Below are 27584 nucleotides of genomic sequence, written 5' to 3' on the forward strand. Positions count from 1 at the left end.
CAGTGTCTGGTGTTCATCTCTAGATAGATTTCTGTAAGTCTTCTGTTGTGTATTCCTAACTTTACTACTCCTAAATGCTTTTTGTGAACTCCGAAAGTCGTAAAGTTAGGATTTTGTCTCAGATTACTTTTGTGAATCGAGCCCAGAGTACCGCTACCTGACCCCTTATGTTACCTTGCACATACATTTTCAGCCCCGGGAACAGTTTACGATCGATAAAATGGTGGGCACAACTTCCTACTCGGGTTAAGTCCAGCCAATCACAGTATTCCTGTTGGCACGAGCATTCACGATTGACTGCAAAAGCGTCACGAAATATCCACAGCCAGAGATAACTATAATTTTCTACTTGATTTTCTCAAAAACTACTAAAACGGGGTACGTGGTTTGTGGCTGGCAAAGATGGCCACATAGTAAGCGTGCTTCGCTAGTCGACTAAGTTTACCCCAGAAATATCCATCATTATCTGACATCAAGAGAACACAGACACACGGCAATGGTGGAGTAGAGAGTGGGGGCCTGATCAACCACCGAGCCATCCTCAGCAGAGTCGCAGCCACCAAGAAGAAATTAACGGGAAGAGGGCTCCAGGACAATCATCAGGGTGCCGGCCGGCTCACTGTGAATGTGCACCACCAGCCTATACGACTGAGCACCTGCGCGACTCTCGCACTCCGTAGCAGGTTGTAGACGGGCGCCCAGGCACCTGAAATTGGACGCTCGCAGCCCGCTACATCTACATAGAGGAATCCCGAAGGAGCCGGTGCCTTGCTGACGAGGCAGAACACAATTGAGCCTGAGGCGTGGCGGGCCTGTCGGGGCCTGTAGCGGTGCACCCAACCGTGAGAGAGACAGCCTGGGCCTTGCCTTCAGGTGGTGTCACTGAGCAGCTGTGATGGCAGACAAATTGCCTGCTGGGCCCCAGATGAGGCAGGCAATTGAGCCCTGTACTCAGTGGGCCTGCCAGAGGCCTGTATAAAATCATTGGCATGGCAAGGAGGCGGCCTGCAGGTCCTGCTGCAGCAGTGGGCACCCTGAGGAAGATCTCCGTCAGGACACACCAATCAGAGCCTCAGGAGAGAGTCCAAAACACCTGTATTGACCCTTAAGGTACATGTGACGGGGGGAGTCAGATTAATAACAGGGCCCCGCAGACTGTGAGCAGAAACAAGCAGCACCAGCAAAGGAACATGAGGCAGCTTCCTCCCCCTCCCCGGAAGGGTAGCGGGTCTTGGTACTGCTGCATCGCTGTAGTGCCCGAAGGCGGGAGCTTGGAAAACCAAATATCTGAGAGAAAGAGGCTGTTCCTTCAGGCCCCCCGTGGGTAACGCCCAACCAGAGGGTAAGAGAGATTAGCTACGGTCACCAAGTAACCAGGGCAAGGTGAAAAGGCAGTTGCTGGTGGCCTGCTGTACAGACCTGTGTTTCGCGGGGCGGAGGAGATTCCGGATATTTACCCACCGAGCTTAAACGAGGCTGCATGAAGTTAAGAGAGAACAGACATAAAGGTCCGTCCCAAGAACTCGGGCCAAAGCCAGACGAACCAAATAGACAAATACACGGCTGCCGTTGGCCAGGATGGGACTGCAACGGGAGCTCCGGGACCGATCGAGGAAGAGGAGCAAATCCTGGATCCCTCCCTAAAAGACGTAATGAGAGCCATCAGAGAACTCAGAGGCACTGGAACCTAAACTTGACTCGGTAACGGAAGAAGTGAACCTCCCCAGGGCAGACTTTCGGAAACTAGCAGGCAAAATGTAAACAGCCGAGGCAAGCACTGGGGTCCTGCAATCCAAAACAAAACGCCTAGAAGAGCAAGTAACTGCGCTAACAAAAGAGCAAACCAAAATCATGGCTCGCCTGAAAGATCAAGAAGGGAGGGCGCGCTATAACAACATCCGGGTCGTTGGGGTGCCGGATGTAATGAAGGGCCAGTCAGTGGAACTCTTCTTGGAAGACTTGATCCCTCACACTTTCAAACCAAAATCTTTGTCCACCTTCTTCTCTGTGGAAAGATCACATCAGGCCCTTTGGCCTCACCCGCTTACGGGTGCTCCCCCCGCACAATTATAACCCATATACTGAACTTCGGGGACAGAGACGCTATCTTACAGGTAGCGCAGGCGCAAGGTGACCTCCATTACGAAAATGCCACCATCCGATTTTTCCCAGACTTTACACTCCGGGTCCATCGCCAGAGGAGAACCTTTGACGCAGTGAAGAAATCCCTCAGAACCAAAAACCTGAAGTACATGATGCTGTTCTTGGCCAAGCTCAAGGGGATAGAGGAGGGAAAATAGTACTTCGTCACAACGCCTTAAGAACCATGGCATTGACTACGAGGCTGGAGGGTGGTCTACGGAAGGATGGCCAAGAACAGACACCCGCCGCAACTGAGCAAAATCTGAAGAGGTGAGAACCTGACTCCCCGCCCGGCCTGTTCCGACAGCTACAGGAACCAGATAAGTAACTCTGAGGTGGCGGTACCGACTGATGTGACTTCTCCCTGGGGTTGGAGGCTGTACGGGTGGAGGGATGTGAAGCAGGATAATATTTTGGGGTGCAGAGGGATCTCTGCTACCCAGATACCTAACCTAAGACTGGAGACTGTACCCCAGAAGTACTTAAACTCCTGTGGTGCTTGTCGCCAAGTGCTCTCTCCAAGAGACATTGGGGAAGTGTTCTATCGTATTAAGTACGATTCACGTCGCCGCTGGCGACGGTTCCACTACCCCTCTAAAGTTATTATGATAACACAGTTTGGGCTCCGGGCTCTCTGTATGTTGGGGAGGTGGGGGTTTGTCACTCACCTAGCAGGGAAACAGGGAGGAGGGTTAAGGGAATTGTATGTGTTTGTTTTTGTTGTAAAGTTATTAATTATAGCTCATAGCAGAAATAGCTGAAACACAGTACGGGTTCCCACCAGGTCCAATAGTGAAGGGAAAGAAGACACAGATGGTTCTCCCAGGATGCAAGGGGAAACTAACAACCTATGTTCTTGGACTTGGAACGTAAACGGTCTGGGGAATAAAAGTAAACAAACACTGATCCTGCAGCATATTAAATGCCATGCCCCAGACGTGGTATTGCCACAGGAGACACATTTGAAAGGAAATTACTACAAGTCCCTAGATCCCTTTGGATACAAACTGGTGGCACACTCGGGGTACTCAACCGGGGTCCGTGGGGTGGGCATTTTAATATGTAATTTGCTGCCCTTCATAGTTGACAAAACCTGGCATGATGATGTGGGGTGCTGAGTGGCAGCAGCAGGAAGATGAGAGGGCCGTTCTCCCACGTTTCGCTCGTTCTATACACCGCCCAGACTGCATTCAACCATTTTTCCTAAAATTAGTGCCTTGCTGGTGAGCTTCCCCATGAATACCCTTTTAGCTATGGGTGAAGATAATGCAGTGACAAACATAGACTTAGACCGCTCGAGTGCAACGGGGGGCGAAATGGACGACAGACCCTGTTGGGCTTTCTGTCAGCAATGGATTTTTGGGGGAGAATCCACAGCCCTCAAGAAAAACAATGTACATACTATTCGATACGACACAGCTCATTTTCAAGGATAAACTTCTTCCTCCCAAACCATGACCTGGTCGGGAGCTTTTCGCAGCCGACACATATGGCCCGGGGCCTCTCCAGTGAGTATTCTCCTACATGGACCACAGTGCAATAAGGCAGTATTCCCCAAGATAGACCCATGGTTCCCCGATTAGAGAGACATATTACAGTAGGGAGCGGATCTATATTTGAAAAAAAATGAAGGTTTGGTAACATCACCCCAAACACTCTGGGAAGCCTTCAAAACAGTGTTAAGAGGTCAGGCCAGGCGTTGACAGGAGGGAAGAAAAAGGAGAAGTGTCCAGACTCCTGTCCCTAGAGCAGGAGATATAGACACTAGAATGAGATGTGATAGCTGGTGGGTGCACGGAGTTGATTGACACTATGTCAACAAGAGCTGGGTGCCCTAGCAGACAATGCAGCGCTGGCGCATTCTTTGGCCACACAGCACTGAATATATGAGGTAGGGGGCAAAGCTATCAAACTGCTGACCTGGCTGGATAAAAGAAACAGAGAAAGGTCGTCGGTGTCGAGTATAGTGGATAAAACCAGAGTACTCCAGACAACGGGCGAGGAAATGACCAAGGCCTTTGCTTCCTATTATGAAGGGCTATACGCCCCAATTAGCACAAAAACCAAAAGAGATTTTGAAGAACTGCTTGCAGATTTCTCACTCCAGACATTATCCGCAGGTGCGAGAGACGCTTTGGAAGAGGATCTCACAGAAGAGGAACTGTCCAGCACCCTAGGGTCATTGAAGTCCTGGAAAGCGGTGGGCCTGAATGGGCTCCCATTCAAACTATTGAAGGGCTTATCAAATAGAATTACAACGCCCTTACTGAAAATGTTTGAAGAAGAAAGAGAAGTAGGTTCACTGACTATAGCTCAGCGTACGGCCACAATGGAGCCCATGGCGCACTGGATTAGAACTGATTCTATGATCTGGGGCATCCCGGCAGGGGGTTATGGGAGGAACATATCTCCTTATACGCTTATGACGTTGTCTCGAGACCATATTAGTTCATAGCTCGGGTCCCTCATATTTTTTACCTATTTGGGAGCTACTCCGGCTATGGGGCATATGTAGGTAATTTTCATTTTGCGATTCTCAAAATGTGATTTTTAGGGAATCGCAATTAGAGAATCGCAAAACAAAATGTAGGTAGGATTAGCACATTTTATTGTGAATCCCACTTATTCCTTAAGTGGGATTGCGATTCGCAAATAAGGAATACCTTCTCATTCATTCCTATGGGCTAGAAGGTCCATAGGAATGAGTGGGAAGACATTCTCAATTTGCGATTCTCAATTAGAGAATCGCAAATTGAGAATGCAATTTCAGGGTTGTAAGGATTTCAATAGGACACCCTTTTGCACCCCCTGAAATTGACATGTGTGCACATGTGGCCCACATATATGTATGTGACCCACATGGCACCTTGAAAAATGCCAAAAAGTGCATTTTCTCAAAGAAATCGCAAAATACCACCAACCTGAAGTTGGTGGTATTTTGCGATTCCTTAAGCCAAAAGTCGCACAACTTGGGTGCTTCCTACATTGCATTTAAGGAACCGTAATTTACAATTCCTTAAATGCAATAGCAAAATAAAGAATCGCAAATTTTGCGATTCCTTATTTTGCATGTGGGTTTTTGTGTGCTATATAGCACACTGCCCTAATTGCGATCGCAAATGCTGAAATTCTGCGAATTTCAGAATTTGCAAGCGCAATTAGGCTTCCTACCTATGGCCCTATACTATTAATTGGACCAAATTGGTGGTGTATCCCTTGTCGGCCCACCCCCGAGGCTCCCGACGAGGTGTGTTCCCCCGATAGTGGTAGAAGGCTTCAAATATTTGAGCATTCATGTAACACACGATCCACAAATATTCCTTCAACGTCCTTCTTCCCCCAGTTGCGCAGACTTATTGCAGATGTGACACATTGGCACACGTTGCTTATGTGTCTAATGGGCAGAGCAGCCCTAAATAAAATGATGACGCTACTGCATCTTGTGTATATACTGTAGAATACCCCATGTATGGTCCCTTCATCCTTTTTTGAGTAGCCCAGGAGCTTCGTACACTGCTGTGGCAAGTAGGTGCACCTCGGATTGCCAAGCTAAAACTACAAAGAGTGGTCTATGAAGCGGGCCGCAGATATCAAACTCTATTTCTGGGCATCACAACTGATAGCAATTAATGATTGGGTCCATGCAGACAAGGAAGAGCCGGCCTATAGAGTAGACAGAATTGTGATGCCGAATGGAAACTATGAGCACCTTCTCTATAGGCGAGGGGCATATAAGGACTGGCCATCCCACACTGCGGAAGTGATCCAGTTCTGTACGGATGCAAATAGATGCTTGGGGTGGCAAAGAAGACTGACAGGCATGACGCCCCTATGGTCCGGGCACAGACTGAAAGAAGTGACTGCTTTGACAGATTTTGGGGGATGGCAGAATATAGGTATCGACCACCTGGGTGAGGTGTGGAGGGACAGGAAGCCCATAACCCTTGACATACAACACAAATAAGACCTGACACCCTCTCAGAGATTCTCGTTTATGAGACTTATGCACACTCTGAAAGGACACATACAGAAAGGCACTGGCATTCCAGATTACTCCCCTTTAGAGCACAGATTTATAATGGACACGATTCCCACCAAGGGAACGTCAAGAGTATATAAAAAACAGTAAAAACAACGCGCCTGAACCCCATACCACCCTTCGAGGTGCCTGGATGGACGATATAGGCAACATTGACGATGTGGACTGGCTGGAGGCCCTACAAAGCCCCAGGGAAATTGCGATTCGAGCGCGTTTCAGGCTAGAACAGCTCAGGATCCTACATCGATCATATTGCAAGCGCACACCTCTACAAAGATGGGGAAAAACACAGACGTCACAATGCACGAGAGGCTGTCAACAAGAGGGTTCCTTCTTCCTCATCTTATGGGAATGCACAGTAATCAATTCATGGCAAGGGGTGACGGCAGTGATATCAAGGGTAGTGGGGAAACAGGTGTTGATGGATGCCAGATGGCTCCTGCTGATGATCAAGGGTGAGGGAGACTGGCCCCGGCACGTTAAACTCTGGCTGGCAATTGTGGCAGGCGCTGCAAAGCACAATATAGCGATAGCGCTGAGGGGCATCTGTCGCTCCATCAGTGGCAGAATGGTAAAAAGACATTAATCGGTGCCAAAGAGCGGAGGAAGTAGTATACAAAAGTAGGGGTTGCTTTAACAAATGGGAAAAGACATGGACACCCTGGAGGAACTACAGGGTTTTTAAAGGGATCCGAAGCTTTCTAGTACATTGTTACACGCACAACACACTGTAGGGAAATACTTAATTTACGAGGCTCCACAGTATAAGACAGATGCATATAGGACATTAGGTGAATTATTTGACTGTGGCAGTATGTTTCCGCCAGAATATACAATTGTTTGACCTAGGGGTTTTCTGGTGCTAATATTTGCTTTGTAATAACTAATGAGCTGGTTCAATAAAAAGATCTATACATTTTTTTTTAAATCACTAAAATGGATTTGCACCAAATAACAAAAAGCTGAATTTGCCTAACAACATTTACCTTTCTGCCAAGTTTGCTGTAATTCCATCCAGCAGTTCGGGCTGTAGGTTTGACAACGCGTTCCTGTGGGAATTAAAATGGGGAAACGCACTTTTGTGGAACCCTATTTTTCTTGCCCCCCACTTAACGGATCACCCTGAAACTTCACATGCATAACAGAACTTACTTTTACACTTTTGTTGGAAAGGTTTGAGATGATTCATCAAACGGCACCAAAGATATAGGCAAGTCAATAAACGCCTTTCCTATGGACACTAGGTCCTAACTATAACTACCTACTTGCAGTCACCAGTAGGTAATATATGCATATACATATATATATATATATATATATATATATATATATATATATATATATATATATATATATGTATAAACATAAATACATAATTATATATATCCACTTAAAAAACAAAAGTTACAGGGACGTTATAGTTAAGCTCATATGTCACTTGTACAAAACCAGTGAGATTCTGCAGTTATAGTTACCTGGGCTAACTATAACTTACGCCCCTGCAATGCACTGCTTATGAACTCACATATTACATCACCCACCACATGGTCAGTGACATCACTGATGTTTTCTCAAATAACATCACTAATGACATCTGATGAGTGTAAGAGTTTTGAAAATGTTTCTGAGATTTAAAGATGTATAGACTAAGCTACTGCAAAAGTTACATTACTATTCTTTGTGTACTATTATTGAGTGACACTATTCCTAGCATATGTCATCTGAGTTGGTGTCTGAGTGGCTGTATAAGTGTGTGAGTGACTAAAGAGGGGAATAAGTGGGTGTGTGAGAGGGTGTATGGGTGAGTGAGTGGCTGTGTCAGTGACTAAGTGGCTGTGTGAATGGCTCTATTGGTCGGTGAGTGGGTGTATGAGTGGCTGCATGGGAGAGTGAGTGGCGTTTTGAGTGGTTGCTCGGTTAAGTGAGTTGGTGTGTGTGTAGCTGTTTTGGAGAGGGAGTGTCTGGGTAAGTGGCTGTATGGGTGAGTGAACAAGTGTGTAAGTGGTTATATGGATGTGTGAATGAGTATCTAAGTGGCTGTGTGGGTGCATGATTGGGTGTGTGAGCAGTTGTATAGGTGAGTGAAAGGCTGTGTCGAGAGGTTGTATTGGTGAGTGACTGCCTGTGTGAGTGACTGTATGGTGGAATAAGTGGGTGTGTGAAATGCAAAACAACAGTTGATGGACAGAATGCAGAACAATGTCATACATTCACCCCAGTACAGAGATCTGGGCCTAAATCCATCGTTTTTTTGCACTCCACACCACCCCAGTTCAGACATGGCCATATGCAACTGTCGGGGTGACATATGCAAAACAACAGTTGATGGACAGAATGCAGAACAATGTCATACATTCACATGGTGGAATAAGTGGGTGTGTGAGTAGCTGTATGGGTAAATGTGTGGCTGAGTGAGTGGCTGAGTGACTGGTTGTATGAGTAGCTGTATGGGTGAGTGGTTGTGTGAGTGGCACTATGAATGAGTGAGCGGTTGTGGGAGTACTTGTATGGATCTATGAATGGGTGAGTGGTTGCATGGGTGTGGGAGTGGGCGTATGAGTGGTTGGGTTGTATAGGGGTGTGAGTGCTTCTGGGGATGATGTTATCAGTGATATAATTTTAGATATCAGTGACATTGTTGACCATGTCATGAGTGATGTAATATGTGAGGTCATAAGCAGTGCATCCTTGTGACAGGGAGGAGGGTCTAGGTGTCTCACTTCCATGGCCCACACAAGATCATGAGATAATACGCATCACAAGATGGTGTTTTTCTTCCCTTCACAGGCCCCCCGGGACGCCTGTACCTTTAAGACCGCCATAATCCAGCCAGACAGGGCAGGCAGCAATCCGTGGCTTTGGGAGACGGAGAGAGCTTTTAGCCAATAACCAGGAGAGTGGGTGCTCAAGACCCAGAAAGAGAAGACAGAAAGGAGTCCATCTGCGGGAAGCCAATACGTGAGAAGGCAGCTGACAGCATAGAAGGGACACAAGATATGGGTACAGCTGAAATCTCCTCTGTTCCAAATGAGGGAGAAGCTGCCACCGACGTCAGAGAAGTGCCAGAATGCCACCGATCCTACGAGCCACCATGCCCCACTTCTGGAGGAGCGTGGTTGACTGAGGTACATGCTTGCACGCTGGGGAAGAGTGGAAGCAGGGAGGCGGTAAAAAGGGAAGACATGGGAGCAATACAAATAGAGGATTCTCTCATTTAAATCCTCCCTATACTGAGTTAAAAAAAGTATCTCTTCTCTGATACCATTCCTAAAAACGCAAACACAAGTGATTCCCCAATTTAACAGAAATTCAGGTTTTGCTTGAGGCTGCATGAAGATATTTAGAATATCGGAATAACGATTAAATCTGGTGGAGTTTAACTGGGTTTTAGCATATAAACTGCTTTTCTTCTTATAACATTGGGCAATTGGTGATGGGACAGAAGCTTTAAAATAAAGCGGTTTCCTCCCTCGCAAAACCATTCCCTTCAGCTCTCTTTATTCCAGTTGTAAGTACTTACCTGTGGTGTTCTCTTCATCCGAAGCGCACTTCCTCCATGGTGATCCTCGCGTTCAGGGTCCTGTAAAGTAAAGAAGAATAGGAGAATCACTCACTGCCTAACCTATGTGACTTACAATAAAATAGCATAAACTAGAAGGATATAGTTTTAAGACTCTTATATCATGACCCACCCTAACATCCTACACTCTGCTCCCAGTCCAAAAACCTGACACTCAGGTAACTATAACTGCTGAATTTCACTGGTTTTGTGAAATCTTAGCCTAACTATAACGTCCCTATAACCTTTGTTTTTTTAGTGAATTTCTACGTTTTTTTTGTGCTGTTTTCCAACCATAACATCTCTGTGGCCTTTGGATTTTTAGGTGAATTTCCAAGTTTTAAAATATTTTATTACTTCACCGTAACCATTGAGAGTGAGTGTGTAATTGAGTGCGTGAGTGTCTCAGTGGGTGTGAGGGAATGCATGGTGTCTCAATGGGTGTGTGAGTGGGTATGTGAGTGGGTCTCTGAGTGGATGCATGAGTGGCTCAGTGGGTGTCTGTGTGGGTGCATGAGTGAGTGAGTGTCTCAGTGTGTTCTGTCAGTAGGTGTCGGTGTCTGAAAGTGCCTTCATGAGTATGTGAGTCAGTCTGTGGATAAAAGTCCAGTACATATTCTACGGTACAGCTGCATAATGGAGCACGAGGAAATGTCATCAGTGACCTTGTGTGCGTTTTGGCAATGTGATTGTTTCTGGTGCATCTTTATCCAGAAATATGTGATAACATGAATCCTCGACAAGACCACAAGAGATAAATCAAGACCAAAGAAGGGGCCTTCATCTTAACTATATGAAGTAAGTTTTTCTTTGCTTGGTGGAGATGTGCTCATATTACTTAGCATCAAGAACACCTCACCAAAACTGCCGGGAAACATGCAGGGGGGGCGCTTGTTAAGCTGTCCATCATCCTAGTTAAAGGCAGAAAGACCATTGGAAACTACTAAGGTGGGCAGGGCCAAACGGGGAAGTATCCAAGTGATTTCCACAATTGCTTATTCCTAGCAATTTAAAGGGAGAACCACAGACTCTGCTCTCACTAGAAGAGGACAAGAAAGAACCCATTCCTCAACAGATTGAGCTTCAATAGATCAACGATGGAACCACCTCAATAAAGGATTTCAGATCATTTTACGGAACACTTGCTTCGCCTTCACCAAGCTTGTAGAGTTAGGATCATATGTCCTTTACAGACGTGGAGCTTCAATGGGAGCACCTGCTATATTTATATGTGTAAGTGCTTACTATTGAGGTTACATTTTTTGTGAAATAAGCATCAGGGCCAGATGGCCCTGGGGACACCATCCCCCGGGGCAGGCCACAAATCTCCTGTGGGAGCCGGCATTGCTCTCGCACACAGGGAGCTACTGGTCATGTGTTCCAGAGCAATAGTTTCATCTCTTTCCCTGCCCGCATAACAGTGGACACGAAAACAGATGAAAACTCAGCATCCAGCAAGCTGGAGCACTTTCACAGCTACCGCTTCCTGAAAGCGGAATGTTTGTTTTTGCTTTGAGGGAGCTGTCAGCTCCCAGGTAGCAAAAGCAAACAGCTATTTCCAGAGGGTGGGCACCTCGGAAATTAGCAAGAGCTGTGTGGTTCCCAGGGCCATATATGGCTACAGGAGAGGAGCCGTGCGCCCCCCACCCTCATTTGATCTGCACCGGCCAGCCTGGGGAGGTGGTGGTCCCCAGGGCCATATATGGCCCAGAAGTGTCTATAAAAAAATATATTTGCCTAGGGTGGGGGTGGTCCCCGTGGCCCAGGAAGGGCCACACAGTCCCCCATGTATTTTGTAGCACCTTGAAGGTGGTGTTCCCGAGGGGGTCCAAGAGGTACCCCCGAATATTATATACAAGCACTACGGTGAGGTGGTGCCCCAGGGCCTGGATTGAGTCCGTGCAGCCCCTATGTATTTTTTTTAACTTGTAACCCTGGGGATGTGGTTGCCCCCAGGGCCTAGGGGGGTCTGGGAGGCCCCCCGATTGTAATTAGGAGCCCCAGGGAGCTTGTAAGCCCAGAGGCATACATTAACACTTGTAGAGGGGCCCTGTGCACCCGGCTCCATTTTTTCATATACCTTTGCATGCACCCGGGAGCAGGACCACCCGGAGGCTTTGTTTGAAAACCAGTGCGTGAATTTTTGCGATTTTGCAGCAACATTAATATATATATATATATTTTCTTGCCCTGGTGGGGTCCTGTTGGGACCCCAGGAGCAAGGCTATGGGGCTAGGGTATTCGAACCCTGCCCCCTTTTCCATTTTTCTGCATTTTGTTTTGGGACTCTGTTGAAATTGAGTCCTAAGATGGCTGTCAACACTTCCTGGTTGAAGTGTTGGCAGCCAATCAAAGCTTTGAAGATCTTTGCACAAGCACCTCATTATTCGCGAAGGCTTCAAAACCACAGATATGAAAATTTGGATTTCACAAAATTTCTTTCAAACTACGGAATCGATTTACACCGGATAACTGAAAGTGTGATATGCAAACCAAAAGCTACCTTTCTGCCAAATTTGGTGTCATTCCGTCTAGTGATTCAGGCTGTAGTCGTGTTCAAAACTCCTATGGGAATTAACATGGGAAAGCACTTTTTTGCCCCCCCCTTTTTCTCGGCCCCCACTTGACTGATTGCCCGAAACTTTCCACTAGAATCACGGGGGCACTTTTTTGGGAAAATGTTGTGAAGATTCATCAAGTGGGTTCAAAGATCAGCAATGGGTTAGTGCAATGGGGGGGTTCAGGGTGCTTATGTTACGTTGTGTTCTATGATTTTGTTGATAATAATGAATACACAAACAGTCATTAACTTGTAATGTTTGATGTGGCAGACGTTTCCTGGTTTAAGGAGCACTGCACCGTATGTGACATTTGACACAATAAAATGTGTTGTTTAAAAAAAATGGCTTCAAAGAATAAGGCAAGTAAAAAAACGCTTTTCCTATGAAACACGGCCCTAGCTATAACTACCTGCTAGCGACTACCAGCACGTATTATATTTATAGATATAGATATAGTCGTGAAACAACCTTTTCAATGCAGTCATTCGATCGCACTACATTTACAGTGCAGTCATTACATCGTAACATCCTTTACAACGCATGTCACTACAACGCAGCCATTACATTGCATGTCACTAAAACGCATGTCATAACAATGCATGTCGAGGGCATGGCCAAGATGGCAGTGGGATAGGACGTGTTTCTTGCAGCTCCTGCCCGCCACCTCCCAGGATAGCATAGCATGGGCCTTTCGAGGCGTCAAATCGCTCGAAGAGTGACTGCATCCCCCCCAGACCACCCCGGACCCGGTTTGGGCTCAACATTCAAGTCGAGCAAGCAACGAAGAGCGATCCCTTGATTTGGCCGGGAGACGGCGCCGGCGTCCCTGGTGTGGGAGGCCTAGACAACGCGGTGGTTTGTGGCGCGAACCATCGAGGGCGGCTACCTGTCTCCTGGCTCGCCTGCACAGTCAGCATCCAGAGGACTCGCCCGCATCTGGGGCCACCTGGGAGATTGGCCTCCAAGAGGTGCCGGGTCCCGAGCGGCAACAAGGCCTTGCGTGGTCCCGGCGGCGGCGACAGATGAGTGGCCGCCGAGGCACCCAGAGAACCCGCCAACTAACCTGAGACTTCTCACCGTCTACGCCACTGCCACTAGGCGTGGGTCTCCGTGCCATCGGACTAGGCCGCGCAGATCCCCGGCCTGCGGTTTTTCAGGTGTCCGTCTCGGAGGCAGACAACGTGGCCTAGCTCTAAGCGAGGCCTGGAGGGAGCCACGAAGGGCGTGCTGTTGCCTCTTTGTGCCGCATCGTTGGACCCGCCGCCACTACTCAAGCTGCCCCCTGCCGGTGGCGGAAGTACCCCTTGTGCGGCCCCGGGCCTGGTGGAGCTCGGGGACCGGAGACCACGGGAAAGGGATGGACGCGGTTCCATGCGGCAGGTACTGCGGGGGTCAGCGCGCCCGGGGTGTGTGGGAAGCACGGATTTGCTCCCTGCTCCCTGCTGGCGGCCCTGCCCCGGGCGCACCACGTTGGAGGCTGCATAGACTAGCGACTATTGAGGCGGCATGGATGATGTAGTCACTGTTGGGCCAAAATAGGAAATGCACTGGGACCTACCTCAGCGAACCGTGGCCCCGGGATTGGATGAGACCTTGAGCCGTGGACGGAGGTAGGCTGCGTGGAAGGGGGTCTGCGCGGCAAGAGGGGGGATTGCACTGGAGCCAAGAAAAGAAGTAGCGGGCGGCCCCGCGGCCCATGAGCTCATGGGCCGCGTTTAATTTTCTCCTGGCCCAGGATCAGAGCACCTGGTATTGCTGCATGAACTGGTGATTTGGGTGCGATGTGCTGGCACCGAAAGGCCCCTCTAGAGATCTGCAACAGCACCTCACCCTGTGCTCCGCCGCATAGGGGGCCCCAACAGTCGGGCGCGGTTCAGCAACAGGGGCGCTTGGAAGGATTGGCGCCCGTCCTGCCTCCTCAGAGACGAGGCCGCATCCATCCCCAGCGCTCGGGCTGTGTAGCTGCCGGGGGCAACTTGCACCTGCATCCTTCCAGTACCAAGAAGACAAGCAAGAAAGGAAGGAAGCGCCCTCTGTCCGCGAGCTAACCGCTCCCTATCACTTCAAGGCGGGACCCCTTCACCAAGGCACTGGAGCTCCAGGCGGCTCTCACTGACTGAACTACATCTAATTCTCACCTGTCCGAAGAATACTGGGGAGCATGTCCAGATCTAGAGGCACAAGGCAGAAAACCCTTAAAGGCATCTTTAGCCAGCCGCAGCTTACCCTCAAGATGGCCACCGAAGCGCCTGCTACTGGACCGGAGAGACCCTCTGGGAACACTGGGGATGAACCCATCACAAAATCATTCCTGGAGTCACTCTTTCTCACACTCCGAGAGGACATCCAGTTGGTGAAAACTGAATTCGCTACTGAACTCAAAGAAATCCGGAGAGAGGTTGACAATGTTGGCGAGCGGGTGGCCACGCTGGAGGAGAAGAGCGACACCACTGTCTCAGACCTGACAACTCTCCAACAGGGAGTCATTAGGTTACAAGACTAGCACATAGACATGCAGCTGCACCTGGAGGACTTGGAAAACCGCTTTCGCAGACACAACATATGGATCCGAGGAGTGAAAGCAATGGACGACACCCGCAACCTGTTTTACTTTGCCACCGATCTCTTCAATCACATATTGGGTGACTCCTGTGCGGCAGACGTTATACTAGACAGGGCGCACAGGGTAGGCCCGCCCCGCGGCCCCAACGCTCCACCGGCAGACATACTGGTGTGTGTCCAGGACTTTAAGACCAAAGAATCCATTCTATCAAAGGAAAGGGCGGCTCACCCCATTTCCTTCCGGGGATGCTCGTCCGTGCTCTACCAGGATCTGGCTCTGACCACGCTGAAAAGACGCCGGCAATTTCGCCCAGTGACGGAGCACCTTCGAGGGCTGGCAATCTCCTATTCCTGGGGTCACCCTTTCCGATTGATATTCCAACACGGTGGCAGGTTACATCAAAACCGCTCATTGCAATTGGCCTGCCGGCTGTTGGGACTGACGCCACCCAGTGAGGAGGAGGACGCTGGAGGTACAGGCCCGGGGCCTGAGATTTCACCATCAGGCTGGCAGTGCCAGGTCAGAAGACAGCGATTAAGGAGGCCAGCGGCCTCGGACATTGCCCGTGGCCAGCAGGAGGCTCTGACTGTGGTGGCGGAGGTGCTGGCAGGGGAGGACTCCGTCGGCACGTGAGGACTCCACGCAGGGGCTCTGATTTTCTTCCTCTTTAACCTTCCTTGCTGTCCATTGGGGGTGGTGGGAGTGAAGTAATCAAAAATACTTCTCAGTGGTCTCACTGATACTTAGTCCTTTCAAACCATCAAAGAAGAAACTGGCACAGAAGCTGAAATATAAAAGATCATCTTTAATAAACTCAAATGAGTGAGACTACGTCACACAGAAGCCTTAGCAACTGAATGAGGCAGTCTGAGGAGTACAGAAAACAGAGGCTTTATATATACTTAGGGTTACATACTCAGCATAAGTCCAAAGGGGCAGTCCTGGCTCATGTAAGCATGCAAAATGACTAAGATGGGCATACAAGATCTATTGGTCAACAAAGTGGGAGGAGAGTTACTTCTCCATACAGCAGCAAAAATAGCCTGACAGTTATACTAGAGAAGCAGGTGCAGTCCTGGCTCATGTAAGCATGCAAAATGACTAAGATGGGCATACAAGATCTATTGGTCAACAAAGTGGGAGGAGAGTTACTTCTCCATACAGCAGCAAAAATAGCCTGACAGTTATACTAGAGAAGCAGGTGCATTCTACTAGCTAGGCCCTTCTGGGCATGTGCGAAGTGGAAGATGCTGAATATAGTTTGTCTCCAGGCAGATTTCAAGAGCAGTTAACACTGAGGGAGGACAGAGCACATAGCGAGCACATGGCAAACAAAATGGCTGCCAGAAATACAAAATGGCTTTCACAAAGCGGCTAAGATAACTTCTAAATACAAGATGGCTTCAGCTAAATGCTAACCCATTGCTGTTAATTTACGACAGGAGAAGAAGATGTCCACGATGACCGTACCATGACCCCGTTTGATGGTGATACCAGTTGTCCTGGGACAACGGACTTTCTCTATAGACTACTAAGTTTTTTTGGGGGGGGTTTATGATTGGGTTCCCTCGTCAACCTTCCCTAGTTGCCCCTTGCAGATGCCCATTCATGTGGCTTGAGAGCTCGTACCCCTCCTTCCTGTTGCTCATACTGGCTAATTGCTCATGCAACGATACACCCCACTTACAGTTCCTTGATGCAGTCTGACCCCATTAAGGTCCTCACACTCAACGTACGGGGCTTAAACAACCCCATTAAACGCAGGGCCGTCCTTCATCTGCTGGAGCACTCCAAGGCGGACATCTGCCTTCTCCAGGAGACCCACCTTCTGGCGAAGGACCACCACAGATTGAGGTCCAAGGCATTCCCCATGCAATTATTCTCCTCTAACACTTCGAAGTCAGCAGGGGTGGCTATTTTGGTCTCTCGATAATTCCCCGGTAGGGTCTTGCAGAATGAGGAAGAGATTAAGGGTCGCCTACTCACATACTAGTTTTTGCTGGGAAATTTGAACTTTGTGGGTTCCGTATACGCTCCTAATGAAGGGCAAATCAAGTGTCTCCTCAATGCCCTCAGTGAGGCGGCCGCAACACCAAATAGACACTTATGGCTGGGAGGGGATCTTAACATTGTCTTTGATAATGTGGTGGACCGCTCGTGTCAAAGAACAACACAGGTAGGGATACTGACAGCAGCGGGGCAGGCACACCTCCGTGATCTGGGGCTCTCAGAGTTATGGCGCCACTTACACCCGCACTCACGCAGCTACACTTTCTACTCAGGTGCCCACAAAACCTATGCACGCCTAGACTTCTTCCTCTGCTCCACCTCACTGCTGAAACCTGCGATAGATGCGGAGGCCCTGACGGCCTCTCTCTCCGATCACTCCCCTGTCCTTGCCAACATTCAGCTGCCACGCTCCCCGCGCCCTCTCAGACACTGGCACTTGCGCGACACTCTGCTGCACAATCCGACAATGGTCGATCAAATCCGGAAGGCAATTACCGATTACTCCGCCCAGACTGCTAACCTAGACACCTCTTTAGCGACCCAATGGATGGCTTTAAAGGCAGTCGTTCGTGGTGAATTCATAGCTATATCTTCTGCTCAGAACAGGGAGCGGAGCCGTAAGCGAGCGGAGATCACCCAGAGAGTGGCGGAGCTTGAACAGCTGCATCAGAAAACGGGCGCCTCCAGGGCCTGGCGGCAGCTATGTGTGGAAAGGAAGCAATTGGCGGCCCTTGATCAAGACAGGGCAGAATATGCGGCTCTCAGGCTTTGGCACTCCTACTACACCGGAGGGGGCAGGTGCGGCCGTCTCCTGGCGAATAAGCTACAGGAGGTTAGGCAGCGCCAGGGAGTTCAGAGTATTCAGTCGTCCACAGGTGAAGTTGTAGCTGAGGACGCAGCGATAGCTGAAGCATTCCACAATTTCTATGCAGACCTATACACGGGGGATTCCCTAGATAATCTTTACAATGCAGGATATATTGCGGCAGCACAGGTGCCCTCCCTATCCAAAGCGCAGGCTGAATACCTAGATAGAGCGATCCAGACGAAAGAGGTGATTTTGGCGATCTCCAGTCTCAAATTAGGCAAGTCACCAGGACCTGACGGTTACAAGGGTGTTTTTTACAAAACATTTTGCAACCAAATAGCCCCTGCCCTGACAGCCCTATTTAACATATTTGAACTGATAGGTACCATATCGGGAGAAATGCTCGAGGCGGCGATAGTTGTGATCCCAAAGCCGGGAAAAGATAAAACTGTGTGTAGTGCCAACAGGCCTATATCACTCCTAAATGTGGACATTAAGTTGTACACCAGCATCCTAGCGGCCCGCTTGGCACCATACATGGCCCAGCTGGTAGAGCCAGATCAGGCCGGTTTTATCCCACAGAGGCAGACCAGTGACAACACTAAACACATTCTACATCTAATAGAAAAAACCTCCCGCACCCAGGGAGAGTACATGCTCCTGGCCATCGATGCAGAAAAGGCCTTTGACCGGGAGCACTGGCCCTATCTGGAGATGGTACTGATGGCGGCCGGGCTCGGTGAGAAATTCCGTAACCAGATTCTGAACTGCTACCGCTCTCCCATGGCAACTGTCCGAGTCAATGGTCCCACCTCTTCCCGATTTCCCATTGGCAGGGGCACCCGACAAGGGTGCCCTCTATCACCCCTCCTCTTCGCGCTCTATATGGAGCCCCTGGCGCTTAGAGTGCGATGGCAGCCACTCATAACCGGGATTAAATTTGGGGGGGGACACGCATACCATCAGTCTATATGCTGACGACATCCTCCTTTCCCTGTCGGACCCGATCACATCTTTGCGCTCCCTCTTCATAGAACTGGACAGCTTCGCACGTGGATCAGGCTTTAAAATCAACATGGACAAATCCATGGCTCTTAACATCTCCCTTTCCCGGCACACTCTCACTTTCATTCAGGAGGAACACCCAATTCAATGGGCCGCCACCGCGATCCCCTACTTAGGCATTCAATTAGCCCCTACCATTCACACTACCATTGCCGTCAACTATGCCACTCTCCGCACTCACATCCACACGGAACGGAACAGATGGAATGGGAAGAATAGCAGCTACCAAGATGACCATTCTCCATCTTACACCTCTTTCAGACTCTTCCCCTTAGGCCCCCGTTGGGCTGGATCCAACGGACTCAGAGGGATTTATAGCACTTCATTTGGCACAGCCATAAACCCTGCTTCAAAAACCAGATAGCAATTCTCCCACCTGAAAAGGGAGGAGTGGGAGTGCCCGACCTCCAGCTGTACTTTCACGCCACCCAGCTTAGATATCTTGTGGAGTGGCAGGGTTAGAATCAGAGAAACACTGGCTGTTTCAGGATCAAGCAGTGGCAGGTAGATCACTACAAGGTGTACCCTTTCTTTGTAGGCAACACCGCCCGCCCAATCTGTACGCCTCATACATCACGAGTACTATCATGGATCCCTGGTAACGCACCAATGTCACTACCCAGCTGACCACTTTCCCGTTGCCTCTTACACCGATATTCGACAACCCAGACTTTCACCCAGGCACTGACACTAGATCCTTTCAGGCCTGGCTCGCCTCCCCCTGTAGGTCCCTAGGTCATCTCTTTGATTTGGATGGCATCATTGCCTTCCCCAACTCAGGGAACACTATGGTCTCTTGGAGACCGAGCGTATATCATACCTCCAAACTCGGCACTGGGCTTTACATCCACAGGTCAAACCGCAAGCACAGCGTCTACTAACCCCATACGAGAAATGGCTAGTGACACGCACTTCCAATAAGAAAATCATTTCCGATCTTTATAAAATGCTTCTAGCCAATGCCACTTATACATATAATGTTGGGAGCGAGACTTGGGGAGATCCTTAAGCCATAAGGAATGGGAAGGTATATACTATAGGGCCAGACACTCGGCCTACCACATGGGACTCACGGAGACTCTGACAAAGATTGCCACGTATTGGTACTATACGCCGGACCCCCGGCGCAGCGACCTTTGTTGGCGGGAGTGCGGGAAGGTGGGCACACTGAAACACATACTTTGGAGCTGCCCCTGTCTGCAGTCCTACTGGTCCCAAGTCCTTGACGAGATCGACCTACACCTCGAGATGCAGCTCCCACGATTCCCTGCATATATCCTCCTGGTACTACCCAATCCACTGACATATCCACTCAAATCCCAGAGGGGTAGACTGATTGCGATTGCCTTGGGGGCTGCTATACAGAATATCTTGATACACTGGCACACCACTCAGCTTCCTACATATACTGGCTGACTCCAGAGACTTTGTTGGTGTTGAGGATGGAGAAACTCACTCTTACGCTGGCCGGTAGAGGGTCAGAATTTCCCGAACTTTGGCGCCCCTTCCTCACGCTGTTGGTGTCGGAATTCCGGGAGTTGACCTGTCCACGGTACCTTCGGCTGCTTCCCCTCCCAGATACATAAATTCCAGATAGCGATTCCACGAAAAATCGCAAGCTGCAACGCTCGACACCAAGCCTCTTCCCTTGTCCCTTTCCCTCCCTTTTTAGGTCTTGGCTGGGCGTGGCAGGGCAGAACCCTGCTCCGCCTCTCCGAGAGATCTTGTAAATACAAGATTTGTAAAAGGTACTCTAAGCCCTGCCCCTCCTTTCCATTGGGTAGCGTCAGCGTTTATTGTAAACGCTGGCTTCCCAATGGAAAGGAGTGTTTTCAGGTCCCACCCTGTCCGCTTTTCAGACAGCCCCTATGGGCACCGTGGCCAGTTTTACGGCAGTGGCAAAGAACTTTCTTATCAGTGGAGGCGTGTGTTTTATGACTCTGTTTACTCTTCGGCCAGGCGCGGAGCTCACAGGCACAGGGGTTCACGGAGAGGACAGGGGATTCTCTCCTTCCCCTCTAGACACATAACAAACCGTGTGATGGCCCCTTCTCCTTCCTCGTGGCTGGTTATACAAATGCTAAAAAAAAACAGTGAAAAAACATTTGTTCTGTGTCTCGCCCTGGTGTATTTCTCCTTACATAAGCATCAACAGTGTTGGAAATATAGTCGCTCTTTCATTGCAAAAGTGCAACATTTCTTTCATATGAGCCGTGCTGTGTGAATCCAATCTGTGCCCCGCCCTTCAGGGAGCTGGCACCTGGGCTGCCGTGCTGACCCCGCGCCCCAGGCTCCTAGTTCCCGAAGACTGTGGTTGCAGGCTTGTTCCAGCCATGGAGCTGGTGGGCACTTTTGCACGTCCTCCTCGGTGGGCTTGGCATCTGCTGGGCCCTGGCACTGGCCCACACCCGGCTCTGGCGACTGAAGGACCCTACTCTGTGCGGAAGACATCTCTGCATATTCTAAGCTGCCACCGCTACATTCTCAAGTGCCGCGAAGCAGCTCCGGGCTGCACGTGGCACTAAACAGAAGGAGGTATATAAAAGGGCGCAATAAGGAAATGGATGCAATGGTGCTCTGGTAGGGCCAGATGCTCCGTGACCTTGTGTCTGTGCGTGTGGCACTGCAGGCGCGCAACACTCATTGGGCTCACGGGGCTTCAGCCCCCCCGTCGTGTCGGAGACAGCTTTGCGGGCTGGCGACCTTCTAATTGCAGCCGCACCCGAGTACTTAACAGGTCTTTAAAAGACCATTTAGTTGTAAATGAGGCTTTTTTGGTGTGTTCACCCCTTCCTACAGCCACTTTGTCCGTGGTTTGTGTAAAGTCCCTGAGTAATCACAGGCAACCTGTAGTTGTAGTATAACTTAGTTTATTTATGGCATATTATATCTCTATCCGAGGAGCGCCGGCCGGCGCTGCTCTCCGCAACAATTCTCGGCGCGCAATGCGATGCGCGCGCATCGCCGCCAACATGGCCGCCGCACGTCACGTCTACGTGACGTGCATAAACTAGAACGCTACATATCTCCCCCTTTTACTGAACTTTAAACAGTCACTTACTATCATTGTCCAATTCAAAGTCTCGATATCTGGAAGGCCTCACCACCTGCCTTCCGCTCCTGGTAACCCTGACGGGGTTCCCCAGAGTCCCTTGGTACTGCGTACCAGTTCCTTCCGTTTCTTCACTCGCCACTCCATCATCGTTCACACTTCTCCCTGGCCGGTCCGTCTCAGCTCCTTGACTCTCACTCAATTCTTCACTTTCTCTCACCTGCTCTGTACTTGCTCCATCGCATTGCTCACTTCCTTCTTGTCCCCTTTCCATATTCAATTCGTCCACATCTTCCCCTTCCATTTCAGGTTGTTCCCATCTCAATACCTTGTTGCACCTGGCCATGCGGTCTTGGGACCACACGTTTCCGTCGCTCAGCAGGGCCGCTCGATCATACACCTCTCTGACTTGCATGGGCTTGCTATACTTGCTGTCTCCTTTCTTCTGTAGAGTGGCTAGCTTTACTCTCACCCACTCTCCTTTTTCCAGGCCTGTCCCTTTCACATTTCTTCGTTTGTTGTAGTGGTTGGTGTAGATTGTCTGTGCTCTTTCCAGATTGGCCCGTACCACTGCAGGGGACCATTCGCTGGTGACGACCTTTTCCTTCCAGATCCTGTTGTCATGCGTGAATGGTTCTCGCCCCCTCAATATTTGGAATGGGCTGTACCCCGTGCCAGTGGGGGTTATTCTGTAGGCCCACACCATGTTCTCTAGCGCTTTCTCCCAGTTTTGTTCGCTAGATATGGCGGCTTGTATGGCTCCCATCACTACCCTGTTAAATCGCTCCACTAGGCCGTTACCAGCTGGATGGTAGATTGCTGTATGTTTGATAGTGATGCCATTTCTTTGCATAAACTTGTTCCACCTTTCCGACGTGAACTGGGGGCCATTGTCGCTCAAGATGGATTTGGGGATTCCCTCCCTTGTGAAGGTCTCTGACAGAAACTTTAGGATGTTCTCTGTGTCCATGGACTCGTCCATTTTCAATTCCGGCCACTTGGAATATCGATCCATGAGTACACACACGTATTTCTGTGTGCCCTGGTCATCTAGGACGGGTCCCAAAATGTCTACGGATAGTTCTTCCCACGGATTTAAGGGGGGATCGAACTTCCCTAGCGCTGGCCTCAAAGGTTTTAGAGTCTTGTCTGCGAAATTATCAATATATTCTTTCCAATCCTCCCACTTCATCAGTGGTTCACCGGGTTTCGGTAGAAATTGCATTGGGGCTATTGCATACCCCGCCGGTGCGCTCATTTTCACCTCCCTGGTGACTTTTGTGTTGGCGTCTTTGCCAGAGGGGCTGCCTGGGGTGCTGTCTTTGAGCCCTGTGCTCGTTTCTCTCTGGGGACTCCTGGTGTTGGTCCCCACCTCCTCCCCCTTGGTAGCAAGCGCTGTTCCTCCCTGGCGTGGTTACTCTGGGGTGTCGTGCGTGTCCTTGCAGCTGCGGGGGGTCCCGCCGCTGCTCTGGCCTATTCGCCGCCTCTGTGGCTATCTGTGGCTCTGCCGCGCTCCTCGGATTCGCCGTACCTCATGCGTGTCCTGCCGTGGCCTGGTGACTGGTCTCACTCAGCAGGGCTGTGCAGGGTTCCTTGCCCCAGTCTGGACGGGCCCCAATGGCTGTGTCTGGATTCGTGTTTCTTTCCTCGAGGTTGCCCACGTGGAGGGTCCGTTTTTTTTTTCTTTGTGGTGGTCGTCTGGAAGGGCTTCCCGACCTCGTCGCCACTGTAAAGTCCCTGAGTAATCACAGGCAACCTGTAGTTGTAGTATTACTTAGTTTATTTATGGCATATTATATCTCTATCCGAGGAGCGCCGGCCGGCGCTGCTCTCCGCAACAATTCTCGGCGTGCAATGCGATGCGCGCGCATCGCCGCCAACATGGCCGCCGCACGTCACGTCTACGTGACGTGCATAAACTAGAACGCTACAGTTTGGAGAATTAGCCTCCCCCCAAAATATTATCCAGCCCCCCCCCCCCCCCGAAATTTGGCTCTAGTTGCCCGCCTGTGTGGCAGTGCTGCTGGCACCCTTTCCAGAAGGTGGATCTCCGCGGAGAGGGCAGAGGCATCTGGGCCAGGGTTACGGGGGGCTCAGAAGGGAACCTGAGCTCCCCATGACATCCTCCGTTTTTACGACTCTTCTTGCTTGTTGGCCTCGCTGTTTCTTTTTAGGCGCTCCAAGGCCACCCGTGTGCCATGTAACGCTATGTGAAATTAAACGTAGTTATTAACCTGTTGCTAATGGCTGCCCATGCCTCATTCCATCACTCCACCTTTTCTCTGCCTCCTTTTCACAAAAGGCAGCGAAGCCCCCACAGTGCCCACCTCTCACGTGTCTCTCCCCTGTGCGCAACACGCGCCTCACTGGGCGCTATAACAATACTTTCCCCCAAAGGTATTCTCTCTTTTTCTCCTTCAGGTTCATCGTTCCTTTCCTCGCTAATTATCCCCCCTCTCCGCCTCCACCTTTATTCCTTCCCTTCTATCTCACACCCCGTATCCCTTTCCCACCTGCACTGCTTTTATTCCCCCCTCTCTCTAACGTGTTCTCTCTTCTGTCTGTCTCGGTCAGACCCTCTTTCTCATTGTTTATTTATCCCTTTCACTCGCTGGCACCCCTGTGCTACTCTTCTTCCCACATTCGCCGCTGTCTCTGCCTTTCTAGCTTTCTCCATTCTCTCTCTTTTACTTTCCATATCTCTTCTTTATAAACTCTGTGTCCATTCCAGTCTTTCTCTTAACCCTCTCTTTCTTTAGCTCCTCTCTTCGTTTAGTCTCACTCGCCAGCCCCCTTTCTTTCTTCGGTTTTCTCTTTATTCTCTCTCTCTGAATCATCACTTGGCTTTCTCTCTTTCCCTGCCATCTTGCCCTTTCCCTTTAACTCCCCCTTTCTCTGTCACTCTCTCCCCCTCTTCCCTTTCCCTTCTCCCCTTAATTCTTTCTTCTTCTTCGCCCACTCTTTCTTCGTCTCTCCTTTATCTCCCTCGTCCCAGTCCTTAGTCCAAGTTTCGAGTTAAACATATTTTGTGAGAAAGGGCACCGTTCCGGAAGGAGCTGTAAGGAGACAAACTACACCGCTGTTGGAGCCTTCGAAATGCAGGGCCCACGCCAGCGAGTGGTGGGGGTTAGTGGAGGGAAAGATGTAATGTAAGCACCGCCTGCCCACGCGGCGTGCGCTTCAGCCTCTGTACCTCAGGGCGCGTCCCCCTCACAGTAGGCAGCGAGCTGTGGAGGGGACCCAATCTGCGAGGCTGTCGCAGTGGCGTAACGCAAGATGACGGCTCCCCCGTGCAGAATGTAATGTGGGGCCCTGAGTCTCTCAAACTGAACAGATATTCATTTGTCTTGGGCTCAATACGCCCCTCCCCTCCGAGGGAGTAAGGTCCCCTCTAAAGGGTTGGAGGGTCCCCTGTGCCCTGCCCGTGTTACGCGCCCCTTCCATGCACTTTCGCTGGGCCACTGCCTGCCCGCAATATTTACTTACCAGATTTGTAATTCTGTTTGTTATTGCTCGGGAAAGCAGAGTGGCTTTCCTGAGCTCTAAACTGTTTCTTATTGCCTGCCATTGTAGGCGTTCTGCTGGTATGCAATGGCAAGGCTCAAGGGCTGAGGGGGAAATAAGGTACATTTGACCCACATTCAGTAAAAGTGACCGCACAAAGCCAGTGCACATTGTTCACATCTGCATAAAACTATTATTTTTCCAATGGCATAGGTGGTTCAAAGTGTGCTTTTATATTTTATTTTAACTTTAAATACCAGCTATTTATTTTGCCTGGAATTCGTGTGTTCAGTTAGATGGTGATTTTTTTTATTTTTTAAATTGTTGTTCTGACTTTATGTTTCTCCCCACAATGTACCCTCAACATATAATGGCTACCAGTACAGACAAAATGTTATTCCTACACCTTTTTACTAAATTGCTTTGTGTAACATTTGCTGTACAATGATTTGCACGCTTATATAATTTATTGTCTCTGTATGGTGTGTGTGATTTAAAGCACCCTGATTCCCTTCACTGATATAAGTAACGCTATAAAATAATTACATAAAAAAATATTTACGTGTTTTTTTTAAATCAATGATTGTCTAATTTCTTATACAGACAGACACATCTGACATTCTTAGAGTGCATGCATATCTCTTACATACAAAAACCTGCCTCAAATGATAGTTTTTGTGTATGCACGCACACGTGTACACACTCACACACAGGTGCGCACCACACATCCATACGGATCGTGCCTTTTAACTCTCAAGCTGGCTTGTCTTCTTCAGGGCCTGCTCCTTCGCCCCCCTCACCAAAATGGAAGCTCTTCATTTAGTGTGATTTCAGTGTTTACAGTGGTATTCATTTACCATTAAAACGTAGTATTCATTTAGGATGCATGAAGACTAAGTAGTATGCCCACAAGCCGAAATATGCAAATGAGGGAATACTAGTTCTACTCAACTACCCTTCAAATACATGATGAACACTTCAATTGATTGCTAAAAGAAGACTAGTAGTATTCTAGAAGAATAGTATTTGAAGCTTAGTAGTATTATGTTAGTGTTTATTTGCAGCTCTTGTGGTATTTCAAGAGCAAAATGAAGGCTAGTCTCATTGTTTGTGACCACTATTTGAAGACTAGTGGTATTCCTTTTGAGCAATATCTGAATACTAACGGACCACTATTTGAAGACTAATGGTATTCTTTGTGAGCAATATCTGAATACTAACGGACCACTATTTGAAGACTAGTGGTATTCTTTGTGAGCAACATCTGAATACTAACGGCAATGATTGTGAAGGCTCAAGTAAGACTAGCAGAATTTAAAGTGGATTTTAATTTAACACTATTGTGCTATTTCAAGAGAAAAATTAAGGCTAGTCTCATTTATTGTGTCCGCTAATTGAATATTAGTGGTATCTTTGTGAGCAATATCTGAAGACTAATTGCAATGACTGTCAAGAGGTAAGACTATAGCATAATTCAAATTGAATGTTAATTGAACACAAGTCGCATTAATTCTGATTAATTTATAGCAATTTTATTAATTTGGTTGCTTGCACAAGGCTTCTTTTAATGATGGCTTTTGGACTTAATTTTATGTGTTACATATCTTTGGAGTCAATGATTCTAATACGCCCGTTACAAACTCATTAGTCATGCATTTAATAAGCATTTTATAATTGTGGTATGTGAAGACCGGAGCAAGAGATCGTAGGAGAAGCACAAAGCAAAGTAGCCAACCCAGATATACACAGGATTGTACCAGGAGACCCCTCCTCCTGCAAGTAGAGAGCTGGTTGAATTGTCGAGAACCTGACTGAATTCCCACTTGGTCCATGACAAGACAGGATCACCACTGTTTGTTTTCAGGTTACCCAAAATGAGCAATTGCGCAAAATTCAATTACTTGTCAGACAAAACAGGAATTGTTCTAATTCCTCCTGTGTTGATTGTCCACCAGACTCCATTAATGTTAGAACTTATAAAAACAATTCACTAAACACGTTTGTACAAGGCGTTTATGGCATTGACTTGTAAAAAATTTTTTTAAGGAAGTGCAGTTGGACACAAAAGTGTGTTGGACACAAAAGTGTGTGATATGACATTTCAATGATATTCGCCTAAGGAAGAGCTATTGACTTTGCCAATGTGTTTTAGCCATGTTGTGCACTAGCTAGTGGTGTGGATTGTTGCAGTGTAGAATTGCGAAGAATGGAATAATAGTGTTGTAGAAGGGAGTGGCAGATAGTGTCATGTATTGGAGTGACAGAGTGGAGTAGAGTGGAG

The 27584-nt window shown here is 48.9% G+C and overlaps 1 protein-coding gene across 2 annotated transcripts in view; it reads right to left on the reverse strand.

The window, feature by feature from the left end:
• The window catches only part of LOC144762824 (lebercilin-like), a 2038162-nt gene that overhangs the window by 1233955 nt on the left and 776623 nt on the right, over window positions 1–27584 (reverse strand). For both annotated transcript variants that reach the window (XM_078648105.1, XM_078648106.1), the window contains one exon: window positions 9702–9761. In XM_078648105.1, the coding sequence (XP_078504231.1) occupies window positions 9702–9761 (60 nt within the window). The remainder of the gene's footprint in view (window positions 1–9701; window positions 9762–27584) is intronic.

Source organism: Lissotriton helveticus, chromosome 6 (genome assembly GCF_964261635.1).
Source record: "Lissotriton helveticus chromosome 6, aLisHel1.1, whole genome shotgun sequence".
NCBI lineage: Eukaryota > Metazoa > Chordata > Amphibia > Caudata > Salamandridae > Lissotriton > Lissotriton helveticus.